Below are 16,878 nucleotides of genomic sequence, written 5' to 3'. Positions count from 1 at the left end.
AAGTAAGCATATATCAGTCATTTGGCCTAAACAATTAATCAGTCTAAATAATCAAACAAACATATTTTCATTCATACTTCACATAACAAATATCTCAACCATCTATTTTCATATCATATTCATATAGCCGTACATTAAGAGCACAAAATAAATATAATATAACAATAATATAGAGCTTTTTTTACCTCAAAAATAAGTTTATAGGGAGTTGTGGAAAAGGATCAAAGTTCACGGATAGAATTTTTCTTGAGTATCAAGAGATATCTATAAGAATAAAAACATGAAAAACGATCGAAGAAACTCAAGTTTAATTCGAAGAAACTTACTTGAAGTCGCTAAACTTCAATGTCTAAGTTCAACTTTGAAGAGAAAACAGAGTTTCTGAGGTTTTAATCTAGGTAAAAGGAGGAAAGAGTTCAGAGAAAGTTTGAGAGAAGGACGTGAGTTTGAAATAGAATGAATTCTCATACGAAAATCTCTTAAATACCCCTTAGTCTCGCGTTTTCTCGCTTAAGCAAGGAACATCTTGCTTGAGCGATGGGCATCTCGCCTGTGCGAGATATGCAGACAATGGTCTCGCACCATCTTTTCTGATATGCTCGCTTGAGCGAGCTCCATCTCGCCTGAGCGAGCTCCATCTTGCCTGAGCGAGATTTTGCCCAGAGAGCATGATATTGCTCCTGTGAGTCCTTGCCTGAGCAACCCATCTCGCTCAAGCGAGAACGCACGCGTTGGAGGGGTATTTAAGGGGCCTCAGTGCCCAAAAACTTCATTTTCACACCAAACAACTTTTCTCTCTCATTTTCTCTCCTATTACCCTTAGAGATAACCTTCTCAAAGCCAAATTCTTTCTCGATCAAAGCAAGATCTTCTATCTCATTGAAATCTAAGTGAGTTCTCAAAACTCAATTTTTAGTTTTTACCTTGTTTCTTCTTTCTTTTTCTTAAGGAACTTAAATCGGGTTATTTTGAGTAAATCTGAACTGCTCCAGCCGTATTCCACACCCAAAACAGTCGATTTATCTACCGAACTCACTAAGAGTACTATTTTGGAACTCATTCCAGGTAAGGGGAGTTTACCTGATTTGATCCAGTTCATTTAAAAGAAATCGTGATGTCTATATAAGTTATTTCATTCTAGCTGAGAATATTGGGCTGTATGAGTTAATTTTGGACTAAAAATCCAGATTCTATATAGTTAAATAGATTCCTTTATTGTCTTATGATTGTTAGAAAACTGTGCGGGAATACAATATGCTAGAATACGGTGATATATTAGCCGAGAGTGTAAATATGTGCTGGAATATTTAATTTATATTTTGAGCTGCTTAGTTTTATTGAGTATTATGTACTGAAGTACTTGGTATTGCTATTAGAATATGTATATAGCTGAGTTGTTGAAGCTGGGTGAAATAAAAATATATTTATTGTTGTATTGCTGAAACTGAAAATGAATATTTTGCTGTGCTGTAATATGCTGATTTAGTTGTGTTGCATCCTATTCATTTTCATCATTTAGAGCTGATTAGGATGCTGAGTTGTGCTGTGTCTGAATTCAGATACTGGGATGGGTCGCTCCCAGATCGAAAAACAGTTCCTCTGGATTACTTAGGCTGTGAAATCATATGAAAATTGAATCGTCTCATTTGCATTAGATGGGCTAGGAATGGGATGGACATGCTGCATTGGTTATTGATGTTGTGTAATGCTGTGTGCTGACTGTTATGAGCTGTTTAAATAATTTTATCTACATTCATTTATATCTCATTAATATGGTTGTCAATTACATAAGCTCACCCTTGCATTTTGTTGTATTGATATGTGTGTGTTGTAATGATCGTACGATAGTACATGAGCAGAAAGTACAGGGAATGTATCTACTTCTCAAGCTGGAAGGTCTGGCTGAGAGACTCTGGAGTTAGCATTTTGGAAAAGCATGTAGTTAATCATTTTGTTAGTTTAAATTTAAGTATTAGGTCTAGACTATTGAATTACTGATTTGTTAATGAATGTAATTTATACATAAATACTTGTAGTTTGAATCCCTCATTGAATCACTATGTTGTAAATATATAAATTTTATGTAAATTTTGGTGTTATATGAACATATCTAAGAAGTTTTTTTTTTTTTTTTTTTTTTGTTAATATGAATGTTGAAGTTCAAATTTCTATAAATTTATACTTTTAAACTCATGTATGTAATATTCAATAAATGAATAAGTTAGTAAGAAGAGTAATGAAGAATGTAATTGATTTTTTTTAAAAGGGGTCATGACAATTAACAACAGTTTTAAGCCATATATATATAATTATACTTTAAAAAAATTGCATATAATTACATGAAATATATTATTTTAAAAATTATTGATGATTAACATAAATTTAAAATTGTGACTACAATAAAAGGCTTTTAGAAAATATAGCTAATTTTAGTGAGTTTAAAAATCGTCGGTTTATTAGTGGGTTTATTAACCCGGAGGAGAGTGGAGAGGTTAAAGTAGAGGCAATTAACGAGGGTTATTTAATCGGAAGTAATTGCTTTACCATTTTTCTAACCACAGTTAAATTTAAGTAATTACCAAAAGTTCATAAACCACATGTAGTTAATGAGGATTACAAAACTGCAAACAAATACAACAATGCACTTCTCTAAAACCGCAGGCAAATGTTTGCCATGCTTCGATTCTCTATGATATGACTAATCACAAGTGGTTACAAATTTTTTAATAGAAGTGTGAAATAAAATTGCAAAATGTAACCCTTTTTAAAAATGAACCAATAATACAAACCTAGCTCAAAAAAGCAAGTCAAAAAGTTAATGGACTGGCCTACTATCGTTTTAAAAATAAACAAAAATAGAAAAGTTGTCTAATAGTCTAGTCTACCTTAAAAAATAAAAAATATATAAAATTAATCAGTTTAGACTGATATTAACTAGTAAGTATATATTTTTTTGGCTGAACTAATAAGTATATTTTAATCTTTGGAAGAAAAAAATGCCTAATAAACTAACCATCCTAACTAACTATTAGCGTAAGATTTGGTGGGTTAAGACGAAATGAATTCAGTAATTCAACTGGTCAATCAAATCCATTATACTAGCCCTATCTGTAGCTTGATTAGAATTTAATCACAATATCAAACCAAAAAACTCAATAGCACTTGAACTATGACTCTTTGCAAAATGTTAAATTCGTTTGTAGTATTGTATTTGTTCATCTATAAAAAAAAAAAGTCCATTTAAATGAAAAAAAATTTATAAATTAATGTACATTACTCATACTAATTAGACAGAATTTTCAACTTTATTTAAATCTACAACTTAGTAAAAAATAATAAAACTCATGTATAAATTTTTTTAAGTAATTTTAATAAAATCTTACAATTAAATTTCACGTAATTAATTTACGTCATCTTTAAATGTCAAATTTTTTTAACAAATTACTAAAATTAAACTTTAATTTTACTTAAAACTAATATTAAAATATTTAAGAAATTATGCCTAGATTTTGCTTAAAAAATTATTATACTTAGAATCTTGATCGTGCATTTTTAACATGTTAATAGAAAATTGGAACATTTCAGGTGGAAGAGATAACACTCGCATGGCTGGTTCAGAAGTGAAATTTGCAAGTGGAAGAACTCAGTTGTTGATAATGGGTAGTGATTAACTTCCTCAGCATTTTTTTATCCTTCTAAGCTGAAAAAAAGTGGGAGAATAGATTACTTTATGTGAGATTTCCACGAGACTTATCACGTAGAAAGAGAGGGACAGAAAGACTCTAACCATAACCGCAAAAAATTTATAAGAATTTTAGCTCTTATGTGAAAATCTCACATGGAAAAATCTATTCCCATGTAATGCGACAAATAAAAATTAAAATTAAAATAAATCATCTACGAAAAAGATTCAAACCAATCAATCAATAAATACTCAGGGAGTTCATGAAAACTAGAATATATCAATATTCCTCTGATAGCGTTAACATCTGTATACACACAAGGGCTATGAACTCTGATGAGATTTCTGAAAGGGCACCACTCATCATGCTTGAACATCAGTTATATCAGTTGCCTTAACAAATCTCCCCCTCACCCTTTTTCTAGTATCAGCCCTGGCCTTCCTTGATTCATAGCGAATGTGTTTATCATACCTGCGCAAAGTTTGATGCCGTGATTTTAAAATAAATATGAAAAATGTGATCTTTCTCAAAATAAAATAAAGGGCATGATCTCAAACTAACTGGCTGCATGTACAGCATAGGTTTCTGTATATATTTTTTTGAATTTGCTGCATTTGTGTAAATATTAAAACGACATATACCTTCGAGTTTTCTTCTTCTCCTTATAGCGTAACATGGCATTCCCTCTATTCTTAGCCAATTCTTCCAAGCTAATCTTGGCTTTTAAGGAGCTAACATTTTCACTCCCACCCACAAGATGCTCCATGTTCGTGACATTGTTGGTGCCACTATACGTTATGGATTCAATTAAATTGGACTCGGATGAAAACCCATCTCTTGCTTTGTTGTTGCTTTCTTCTTTCTTCTTCGCATGACTTGATGATGACTGATCCGATTGATTCTGCAATTTTGGTAAAGAAATATAATTTATTATTCACTGGCTCTACAGATACAACCAATCATGAAATAGAAATATATGGCAAGTAATGAATGAAATAAAGGCCAAATCATATGGGAACTTAATTGCAATCATTGCACAACAGTTCATAACACAAAAAAATTGTAGAAAACTGCACATGTGAGAAACATGGATAGTGCTTATCATATACTCTACGCATCATCTCACACTTGAGAATGAAAAGCATAATGAAATCTCTGGCTTTTAAATGATATGAATGCAGCTGTTAAAGCTTAACTACAGACAATTAAAGTTGGAAGACTATCTATGCATCTTTAGCAATTAAAACCTTCCGTCCTCTATTGTCCCTCCCCATGTGAACTCTGTACACTAAATCAAAGCTATGAAGGCCCACAGTTTTGTCAGTACGTTTGGATTTCAAAGCGACTAACCCACTTCTACTGCAACTTTCTTTTTCAACATTGATTTTTTTTAAAAAAGAAATCCACAGGTTTATTATAATGAAGGTGTGTCAGAACCTCACGTATTTTCCAGTATGATAGGAAGAGAGAGAACCCAATAGAGCATTTGCATACTCCACCAACATTCTCACACGAGTCCGCCATTGCATCACCCATTCTAAACCATTCCATCACATTCCCACAAACAATTGCAACTTGCAACCCAATGATTCTCACTTTACAAGTGACATGTAGCAGACTATAACTGCTTGAACATGCCTGTAAATTGAAGATTTTAAATTAGAAAAATCTTCTAACACCAGTGAACTAGTTTTAATTCGGTAGCAGACAGTTGGTGACTCACAATACATTAAGGTTACAAACGCACATGGTAAGAGACTACATTATGCAGTGTACTGCAATCAGTGTGTGTTTGAATTAGATTTGTATGCATTTGTTTTGTATTTAAAATAATCAATCATTGAGGATGAAGTAGGAAAATAAAAATTAAATAATATATGCTAATTGCTTGAAATCATAAGCCTTAAAACATTGCTTATCTTGAATAAAACGTTTTCTTTATTAAAAAATTACTCAAAAATTATCAATTAATTTTTTGAGTGTTGTAAACTTTCAATTTTTATGATTGAGTTTAAACATCTAAAAATAAAAAGAAACTATTAATTACTTTCCAATAAAAGCTTACTACTTCCAAATACTAAGTTAACCATAAAGATTAAGGTTAACAAAACCGATTTTCTACTAATGACCAAACAATATTTAGTAGTATCTTCGGCGATTTTTTTTATGTAATCAGAAAATATAATTCATTTTAAACACTAAACACACTCTTAAATTGGTAAAATTGAAAACCGTGGCCGCTTACATTTCGGGAAAGAATATCATCACCAATAGTTGAGCAATTCATATTGTGCACATCTTGAAACGCTCTTGGAATGGAGAGGGATGTTTCTTCTAGACCATCAAATGTCAATACCCTTGGTTCACCACAATCTCTCGATTTCTGTAATTGAAAATCCCACACCTTCACCAACATAAAATAAGTGAGCACTAATCATTCAATAGCATAAATTTCACATCTAAACCAACTATACCACATTCATTACACATGCCAGAACGTTAGTTGAACCACTACACCATAATTAAATTCAATTAAAGGAAGCTGCACTAATTACAAATTAGAGTCTAATATCTATCCACATTGCGATTTCATAATCAAACTCGGAAAAGAAAAATAAAAAACTTCAGATAAAAATAGTTATTAAAAAAAAATTGTTATAGTTAAATGACAAACCTGAGGGGTATGATACGTGGGACAACAATTCCAGAGAAGATCCCCTGTTTCGGCTCCGTAACCGTTATCATTACTTTTCCTGGCGTCAAATTCAGATTCAGACGGCAACATGAGCAAGGACGTAAAAGGCGTCTGCTGGAGAAGCATCTCATCAACGACGTCGTTTTGGTGGTTGTTATTAGTATCATGATGGTTGAACTTGAGCTGAACGCTCTGAGCACTGAAGTCCCTCCTTCTGGCAATCTCGAGCACCTGTTGGTAGACGTCATCTCTATTATACTTGGGGGGGGCGGCGGCGGTGGGGACGACGGGGCAGTCGGGGTCTTGGGGCGGGTGGTCGGGACTGAAATCGAGGCCGAGAGCGGAGGCAATCTCGGGAACGGAGGGGCATCCGGAGAGGCCATGGAGGCGGTGGCGGTGGTGGGGAGAGGCGGTGGAGTGGGCGTGGGAGTCGCAGTGGTGACAGAGTACGAGGTTGTGGGTGGAGCAGCGAACGGAAGCGGTGTCGCTCTTGCAGGTGTCGCAAATCTGGTAGCGCACGTGCTTGAGGGAGAGGGCGTTGGCGGCGTGGACGTGCTGGTCGCATAACAGACAGAGTTTGGCTGAATCGGCTTTGCAGAAGAGAACGGCGGTTTTGGAGTCGCAGAAGTCGCAGGGGAGGATCATGGTGATGGGGAATGGGAATGTGAATGTTAGAGAGAGAGAGAGAATGAGAATGTGATGAAAGAGCACATGATAAGCATGGGGAAGGTGCAGACGCAATCTGATGGATATGAAATGGACGGGTGGGGACACGCAGGGAAAAGATATTTCGTCACTTTTTTTCCCAAACCCTCCCTTAGTGTCCTTCCTCCATCTGCTCTCCCTCTTCTCCTTTCCTCATTCCCTTCTGTTCTCTTTCTCCCCAACACTCTTCTTGGGCTTCAACCTCGGCCCAATCTCATTCCCCATTTCACTTTTCTTACATTCTTATTACCATCACTCTCTTTATTCCTACAACAATATTGTTTTTTTTATTATATATTTCTCACTCTTTAACTCTTTAGGTATATTATTTCATAAATTTATTTTCTCTTGTATAATATCATCTCTTTATTTTTTACTAAAACATATTCTCTCTTTTTATTAATATATTTGTTTTTATTTAATAATATCCGTGTAGTTCAAAAATATTTAATATATATATATATATATATATATATTACATTTATGCAAATTTTACTATTCTTACACTTTTAATTTTTTTTTTATAATTTAATCTAAACTTCAATGTTAAATTAAAAATTTCAATTCAAAATTATTTAATAACTTATTCGTATATATTAAAACTAACATATTTGTAAAATATATGAAAATAAAGACACTTTTATAATAATATTATAGATATTCAATTTTAACATAATTTAAAATAAATAATTGTTATTAGCAAGATTAAATTAAAAATATAAAATTATTCATTTTAAAAAAATAAATTGTTATTAGCAAAAAAAAAAATAGTTATACATAACAAAATATAAAAAGTAAATAAATAAGTGTGCATGTTCTTATTTTTAAGAATGAGATACACTCATAATAGAAATGAAGACCGAGTACAAATTTAATTTGAATAAAAAAATGATATGATATTATTTTAAAAAAAATGAATTAATAAAATACCTCTCTTTTAGCAATTACAAATAACTAAGCTGATAAAACATAATTTTAACAGTGAGACGGGCGTGAAAAAAACTGATATAGCAATTTTATAAATATCTGTATGAATGGTAAAATATTTTGTATGTGTATATAAATTTAGTAAATTATGTTTTATCAAGTTTCTAATTTTAAAGTGACATTTAATACATATGGAATGCACGAAGTTCATTTTTTTTTTTATTTGATCTTTTTAAAAAGTGAAAAATAGATAAATAAGTTTGTGTGTTCTCATTTTTAAAAACGATATACATTCTTCGTTTTATATTAAGACAGAGAACAAATTTAATTAGAATAAAAAATTATTTTTAAAATATTTCACTTTTAATAAGTAAAAATAACAAGTTGATAAAACACAAGTTAAATAGTGACACCGTCTGAAAACATAAGATAAACTAATATATAAATTTTATAAATGTTTGTATGAATTGGATATTATTTTCACTAAAAAAAATTATGTATGTACTTATGGATTTAATTAAATTATTTTTATATTTTTTAATTTTAAAGTGACATTTTATCCATTTGAATGCATGAAGTTTTTTTCTTTACTATTATATTAGATTTATTATGAAAATTTAATAGAGAGCATAAAAATAATCACTAGCATGTAAGAGTTAATAAATGAGCTCTTCTTAAAAGGGTGCCTTCTAATTTTTCACTTATTTTTTTATGACAATGTTTTACTATTTTGTAGAGCATAAAATTTACAAGTTTGCTTAATTACTAATGTGTTCAATTATTTTTGTTAAGTATCTAAATTTAAAATAAATTTATAAAAATTTGTAATAAAATGTTTGAGATAGGTGTCAAGAAGCAATGTTAAAAGATTATCTAAGTTGTCTTTCATTAGCTTAGTAAGTGACTTGGGAAGATATCTTAGATTTTCTTTACTCCAAGAAAGAGTTAAGAAGAAATACTTCTATGCGTGATTAAAAAAAATTCAAAAACATCTTTATTTTTGAAAAGGAAAATTATTATACAAGACAAGGTTATTTTTTTTTTTTTCTAGACCATATGTATATTTTTTTTAGAGACAATTTTGTTCGAGTTAAACAAAACTATTATAAATGAACAAAGTTTTCCTTCTGAGTATTTAATATAATTGTATTCACTACAATTTAAACTTGAGACCATAAGTTAAGTTAGAACAAATTTCTATCAGTTCATCAACATATAATTAAATTCATTATTATCTTCATTTATATATATTTCATGCAATTTTATTGGTTGTCTTAATGTAACTGTGACAAGATAGATAGAACTACCACACAATTTGTTTAGAAAGGATATAACCAAAGAACAGGTATACACCTTATTTAAAATGTCATGATTTGTCCAAAACAAGCCGAAAGGATCAGTGTTAGAGAATTAAGGATTATCAACACCTCATTGTTAGAGAAAATGGAATGGAAAGTTTGGACTAAAGATAATAGCCTATGGAGCATAAGTTCTTCGACACAAATATAATTTGCAAGAGATGGCTGGCACAAATTCATTTATAACAAGTTCTTACATTTGGAAAAGGCTACTAAAAGTAGTTCATTCAATATATCAAGGTATCACATGGCATGTAAGGGAAAGGTCATCTTCTATTTTGTACGATAATTACTCATATGATGGACCACTTTGTGACAAATTGAAATAGACTTATTTTTCATATACTTATTTACGCTTGAAGTATATCTTGATCAACCACATATGAACTTGAAAAACTTGTACTCTTTTGAATGAAAAGGTTGGACAAATATTCCTTAGTCTAACTTGATTGACGAATCTTTGAGTGGTTTTGAGAAGACTCAAACTCAGGAAGGTACACAAAAACTAATGGTTATGCATGGCTACTTAAAAGGGAGAAAAATTATGATCACAACTATATATGGTCTCAAAGTTGAAAATAAAGATTTTCAAAGAAATTAAAATTATTCCTTTAGCTATTAATGCATAAAGTACTATCTATTAACTATTTGAGATTTAGCAAGAACATGGTAAATACTTCTACTTATTGTCGTTGTAATAATATGGATGAATCACTCTTCCATGCCTTATGAGTCTACCCAATTTTTACATAAGTTTGGTTGACCTTTGTTATTTACCAAATTTCTTTAGTGGTAATTTGTCTGCTCACGTATGATATGAATAATCTTTATGGTGTATCATTATAATGAATTTAGTTTTAGAAGAACAACTTTTGTATGGACTTAATCAAGTGAGTTATGGCTATAAAGACTGATATTTTTCTACAATAAGGTATTCTAAATAACACAAAATTTGAAGATTTGGAAGCTATCAATGAACACTGAAATCAAAGTTAATGCTAATAGTAGTTGAACTCTTCCTCTACGATGATGAGATGTTGTATTATATTACATTCAAATTCAGGATGTTAGTTATTAGTTTATTTCGGCTACTATGGTATAAGAAACATACTTCTAGTTAAATTAAGTGTTAATCACTATAGGATGAGTAAGAAATAAAGTGACTGAACTCAACAAAATTGAAGGAATTAGTGTGTGTATACAAACTAGTTAGGGGATGAAAAAAATTAGTTAAAAATGGTTTGGAAAAGTTTAGCGTGGGTTTTAAAATCTAAAAGTGTTGATATTTGAAACCAACTGCTTATTATTATAGACTCATGTAAAATTTAAGTGGATTCACGATTGTTTAAGCACACATGATTCCCTCTCGTTAGTTAGATGTTATAAGACTTTACAGCTTACGTCATAGTCTATGTCACTAGCTTGGACTCTTTTTTCGGTTTTTGTTCAAATCTCAATTTTTTTTAGTGCTCACTTCTTACTAGATGGAGGCATGGAGCTCGATGGTCTACCAGCAAGTTGACACATTGATGATGGGTGAGGGTCGAATGTGGCTTGGCCATGGAAAACGATGGTGGTCTCAATGGTTGCACACAATAAGGGATTTGTTGTTGGCTGAGTTTGCAACAATGATTTAAGCATGGTTAGTGGTGTTTAACAATGATGGTTTGTTAATAATGATGAAGTGTTTAGTGGTGATAGAAAATTGTGATTATATGCTGGGTTTTGTTATGGGACAAGTGACAGACAATGGTTTTGCCAAAAAAGGTGAGTTTGTGGTAACATGAGTAAACACACACGACTGTCGATGGAGTTGGAAAGCAAGCTTTAACTTTTTTTGTGGAACAAGAGAAAGAATAATTTCCAGTCAAGCTTTCAAAAATTAGAACTTGCTTTCCAACCCAATTATCAACCTAAAGAACCCACTGACTCATGACAAATCTAGAATCTACATTGGATGGAGGCAGTTCAAAAATCCTTACCATCGATTTTCAAATGGATTGAGTCATTTGCACTTGAATAGACCAAAAATAACTAATCACCACCCCCAATTCACAATAACTTGAACCTAGCTTGGACTCAAGATCATAGATTTATTATGAATTTAAGTCACTTGATGCAATTTAGTTACTCAACTCATATTTGCTTACAAGTTTTTACACATATAAAGAGTTAGTGTCAAATATTTGAGCGTTAATGCAAAAGTCTTAAGTAGAGTCTTAGATAGCTTAAAACATGTTCATAACTCTATCAATACTATTGCAAATGATATTATAAAAATAGGTTTGAAAGTTGAGTTGACCTTTAAAATTTTAAAATCTCTTCTTTTATCCTTAAAAAAAGCTTTTGTAAAGAATATTATTGCATGTTTAAAATATTTATTTTTGAAATATTATCTCAAAAATTAATTAAAAAACTTATTTTTTAAAAATGATTTTAAAAAATATACACTTACAATATTAATTTTTTTTTGTCAATACTTTCTCTAGTTAACTATAATCTATCTTACCATAATTTTTAAATAAGTATATTTTTAAGCATTATTTTAATTAATTATTTTTAGGAGTTAATTTTCTTCTTCACTATTTTAGGGTTTTTTTTTTCATTGAACATTTAACTTCTTAATTCAAAATTTAAAATTTACCCTTTGTATAATTTTTTTAAAATTTTAAAATATATAATTTTATTTAATATAATGTAGTATTTATCATCAATAATTAAAATATTAACTTTTAAATTATAAAATTTATTAAATTTTAAAAATTACAAATATATTTCTAAGTTTTTTAATTTAAGAATACATGTATAATATAAAAACTGCTAATATATTAAATTGGAATTATAATTATTAAATAAGAGTATTTTTATATGCTACTCTTACCTCAGCTAACTTCTCATTTATTTTTATTTTTTTTATTAATTTTTCAAGTACAATTTTTTATTTTAATATTTAATTAATTTAAATTTTAAATCTTGATATATCATATTAAATTAAGATATAAATTTTCAGATAAATTAAATTTGAATACATTTTGACACATGACATCAATAAAGGTAATATATATATATATATATATATATATATATATATATATAATTCAATCTTAATGTGAATTTTAAAAAAATGAATTTTAATTTTAATTTATTTAAATTAATAAATATTTATTATCGATGATAAAAATATATATATAATTTTTTTAAAACTTAAAAATGGTATGTAATATAAATTGAATTTTTTTTATTTAAAAAATTTATTAAAACATCAGTTATTTATCAAACATGTATTTGCCCTCTATGGTATTTGTATTTGTTTGCATCTTGTGGTACATACAACCCTAGCATTCGAACTGTGTCCATCACAAACATAACCCATAAAACGAGTCCCACGATCTCTTCTCTCTGTCTTCCTCATTGACTCTCTCTCTCTCTCTCTCTGCAGTGCCAATGGCGGATCCAATCTATAAGGCTCTGATCGCGTTCGCGCTCGTAGCTTCCTTGTTACTCTGTTCACACGCTTCCTCTGACGTACCCTTCATTGTTGCTCACAAGAAAGCCACCCTCAACCGCCTCAAGTCTGGCGCCGAAAGGGTCTCCGTCACCATCGACATCTACAACCAAGGAACCTCGTACGCTCCGATCTATCATCAATCATTCCCTTTTTTCGATTTTCGTTTTTCAATGTCCGAGATCCCAATTCCCAATTGCATGCATGTGCCCTGATTTTTTATTTATTTTTTAATTTCGTGAATATCTGTTTGATTGTTAATTGCTGGTTAGGAGTGGTAAATTTTAGTTGGATCTCGGATTTTTTTTTTTAAGTGGTGTGCAAAATAAAGAAAAAGGGTAATGTTTGATTAGCTGGAAGGAGATAGAAATAATAAAAATCGGTATTTTTTATTTCTGATCAATTTTTTAAGCATCAGGGGCATGCCCCTCTTGCTTGCATGAGTTAATAAGTGGAAGGAAAAGTGATTTTGTTGTCAAGGTTTTGCAACGCTGCAGTTCTTGCTTGTTTTATTTTGATCTAATTGTGGAGGAAAATGTGTTTTCCTGTATGGTTTGATGAGAAAAACTTGGTGTGAAAAAATTTAAGTTTTTGGCTTAATTGGAGCTTTAAGGGCATTTAGTGCTGGTGTTACCTGTAATTTGGCGATTGGGGTGTTCAGAGTATGGAGAAGTAAATTGCAAGTTATATTGCTTTGTTTTCTGCTTTGCTTGTTAGGGATTGGCTGGATGACTTACAAAATGCATAATCTTTTCCTGTGTTTTGTTGGATTGGGTTTAATAACTGTCATGGACAATGGTAGGCTAGTAGCTAAGGGTGTCAATCAATAAAATGGAACTTTGTGTGCTGCCACTCCTATTGAATCATGGTTTTGTTTCCCAATCTTATGATATCCTGAGTTTCACTTTTTATCTCTTCAATTTGCTACTTATTTTTATTAACATATGCACTAACCATTTTCTTCCCTTCCATTTTTTTGAAAGGACTGCATATGATGTAAGTTTAGCAGACGATAGCTGGCCAAATGATGCTTTTGATGTGATCAGTGGTAGCACTTCAAAGTCATGGGAAAGACTTGACGCGTGAGTTTCCTTTTGTTTGCACTAACTTTTTGGCTACCTAGGATTACCTCCTCCTGTTTTTGCTGTGCTGCATTATGCTTCATCTCTTTTTACATACAAATTGTGGAATTTTCAGTGGCGGCATCCTTTCTCACGCATTTGAGCTGGAGGCAAAGTCAAAGGGACTATTTTCTGGTGAACCAGCTGTCATAAAGTTCCGTGTGCCCACAAAGGCTGCTTTACAGGTTAATACGTTGGAATTGTTGTCTACTTTCATTATTTATGAGCAATTTTTTTTCTGATCTTTATGATTATTTTGCTATTAGGAGGCATATTCAACTCCCATATTGCCTTTAGATGTTCTTGCTGATAGACCTCCCGAGAAGAAATTTGAATGGGTATGTTTCCTGTAACTTAAAGTTACACAAATCAATGTCAATTGCTTGCATTGACTAACGTGTTGCTTTTTTGTTTTCATGTATTCTTATTTGGCTGGACCCTATTTCTCAGGCTAAGGTATGGGACAATTATTTATGTTCTTTATAGTTGCAAACTTCAAAATTATGCAAATGACTTAAAGTTTGAATTAGCATTACGGTTGCCTATTTTGGTAGTTGATTTTGCATGTCATTGGTTGTGCATGATAAGATTGATAAAGTCGATCCCATTTTCCTTTCTGGCGAAACTTATCCATTCTTGAAAAATGGGTGATTTGATAAGTCACGTGTAGTGACTATGCAGAAATAAAGTTTCTGTTTTTACTTATTTGTGCACTTCTCTCCAAATGTGTGATTCATTAAGAAAATAATGCTGCTTTTTAATATATTCTCAATGCAACAACCACATTCTAGATGTGGATGTATCTTATTGTAAAATCATTACCTTAATATAAACATGTTATTGTCCACAGAGGCTTCTGGCTAAGTATGGATCTCTAATCTCAGTGATCTCCATCGTGGTTCTGTTTGTGTACCTGGTAGCCACTCCATCAAAATCCAGTGGAAAAGGAAGCAAGAAGAAGCGTTAATCATTTGAAAATTAGTGCATCTGCAATCAGACATTTTGGAGGCTAGAACATGAAATTCTGTCAGTGGTCAGTTTTTACCTAGTTAGAGTATATGCTGTTGGACTTTTTTGATGAAGGGTTAAATGAGTTAGTGAGTGAACAAATTAATTTCTTGACGGCATAGCCTGAACAGTTGTTTTCAGTTCTCACTGGACGGAATGTATCTTAGCTAGCAAAAGTATATTTTCTTGATTACCTGATCTCATAGCTACTTTGGATTGAATACCATATATTTTGATGATCCTTAAGTTCGTTTTTCCATGGATGAATTGTTGGCCACTTTACCAAGTCAATTATTTACTTGAATGGAGCATGGCCATGGTAAGCTATAGGGGTCTTTTCTTCCTCCCCTCTTTGTGCCATAGCTTCTTTACAAGATTGCTTTTTCAGATTTTGATGAGTTGGTTAAAGTCTCTACTGTTTCAGGACTTGCAATCCATGTGAATTGTCTTGTTTCTCCTGGCTGTCCTGGGACAGAAATCTTGACATCAAAGCATTTTTTTGTCTTTTGGAAAACGTAAAAGCACATTTAAAATGTGATTTTCAATGCATGTGTTTTTTTAATAAAGTTTACCATTAATTGATTTTTTTAACTATTGTTCGAGAGAAAAAATGAAATGACTTTTTCTGTGTTAACAATAGAATGTCATGCAAAATCGGATTTAGACGGATCTCCCGGGAAAATATTCGATTGTAGAACTTTGCTCAAGTTTTTCATAAAGTGCCTTTTAACCCATTATGCATTTGACAGAGTAGGCAAAAAAAAAATCTTGGATTTGATCTTCTAAAGTGTGTGAATCTTGGATTTGATTCTTACGCCCATTATGCATTTTACAAAGTGTGTGAATCTTGGATTTGGTTGAGAGAATCTTGGATTTGATTCTTCTAATGTAAGGGCGAAATGTACTTTTAAAGATAAATTGTAGTTATAATTATTGAATAGAAACGCATCGATTGAGAATCTCATAGTTTGTAATATCCCAGTGTTTTACTATAATTGCATTTTATCTAACATGCACTCTTAAGACGAACTAAGTTAAAAATATCATGCGAGTCAAATATAGTTTGTTGAAAATTTACTACTTTTTCCACTAAATTAAATAAATAGAATGAATATTTACTTGTTTTATTTGACTTTTTTCATTTCAGTTTTGGAAGTTTATCTTGGTTCGGTTGGAAACTCCTTTGTTCCAATTCTTTCACCCTTATCGAACGTTTGAGATGTAAAATGAATGGATTGGATAAATTTTAAACTGAATTATAATGGATGGATAAATAATAAATTAATAATCTATTTTAATCCATTAAAAATATTTAAAAAATTAATTTATTCATAAGTTATTAAAAATTTATCAAATCTATTCAACTATTTTTATATATAGAATATCCATTTAAAATATATTTTATTTTATTTTTTTAAAAATGAAGTTTAAAATTTATACATTTAACATTATGAAGGTTAGGATCTATTTTTTAAATCATATATAAATTTAGCTAATCCTCTGACAGATTACGCTATACATGAAAGGAGATGAGATTAATGCTTATTACAAAAAGTGAGTGATGGGGAAAAATTTTCATATATTATGTTGATGTGGGTAAGAATGTCATTTGTCAATTGATTGAACACTATCGAATAGTTATGAGTTCATCCATATGATGTAAGGCAATGTATTATAATAATGTTAGAGAATAAGTATATAATCTTAATGAATGGTGTGATTGATAATTGTGCACGTTGGATAGATTCACCAATTTAAGTGTTGTGGTATAAATGCTACTATGTGAGTTTATGCAAACTCTATGGAGTACTTATGATGCAAGACCAAAAGGTACTGGACCATGCTGAACAATTTTGGCTAAACAATTTTGGATGAG

General features: G+C 31.0%; 2 protein-coding genes across 2 annotated transcripts; one reads left to right on the top strand and one right to left on the bottom strand.

Annotated features, from left to right (window-relative positions):
• Positions 1-3,793: 3,793 nt before the first annotated feature.
• Positions 3,794-7,211, bottom strand: LOC113862926 (zinc finger protein CONSTANS-LIKE 15-like). The gene is made up of 4 exons (XM_027496233.1): positions 6,358-7,211; positions 5,929-6,087; positions 4,325-4,584; positions 3,794-4,154 (listed from the first exon to the last, which is right to left on the bottom strand). The coding sequence occupies exons 1-4, from the start codon at positions 7,021-7,023 to the stop codon at positions 4,046-4,048; spliced, it is 1,194 nt and encodes a 397-aa protein (XP_027352034.1). The 5' UTR covers positions 7,024-7,211; the 3' UTR covers positions 3,794-4,045.
• A 5,483-nt stretch (positions 7,212-12,694) lies between these two features.
• LOC113863066 (translocon-associated protein subunit beta) lies at positions 12,695-15,286 on the top strand. Its single transcript, XM_027496466.1, has 6 exons — positions 12,695-12,994; positions 13,857-13,955; positions 14,071-14,179; positions 14,261-14,332; positions 14,445-14,450; positions 14,845-15,286. Exons 1-6 carry the CDS (start codon positions 12,813-12,815, stop codon positions 14,959-14,961), a joined length of 585 nt encoding a protein of 194 aa, XP_027352267.1. The 5' UTR covers positions 12,695-12,812; the 3' UTR covers positions 14,962-15,286.
• Positions 15,287-16,878: the final 1,592 nt, after the last annotated feature.

The sequence above is a fragment of the Abrus precatorius genome, unplaced genomic scaffold, assembly GCF_003935025.1.
Source record: "Abrus precatorius isolate BTA unplaced genomic scaffold, Abrus_2018 Scaffold3, whole genome shotgun sequence".
NCBI classification, from domain to species: Eukaryota; Viridiplantae; Streptophyta; class Magnoliopsida; order Fabales; family Fabaceae; genus Abrus; species Abrus precatorius.
This window is presented reverse-complemented; position numbering and strand designations above follow the sequence as displayed.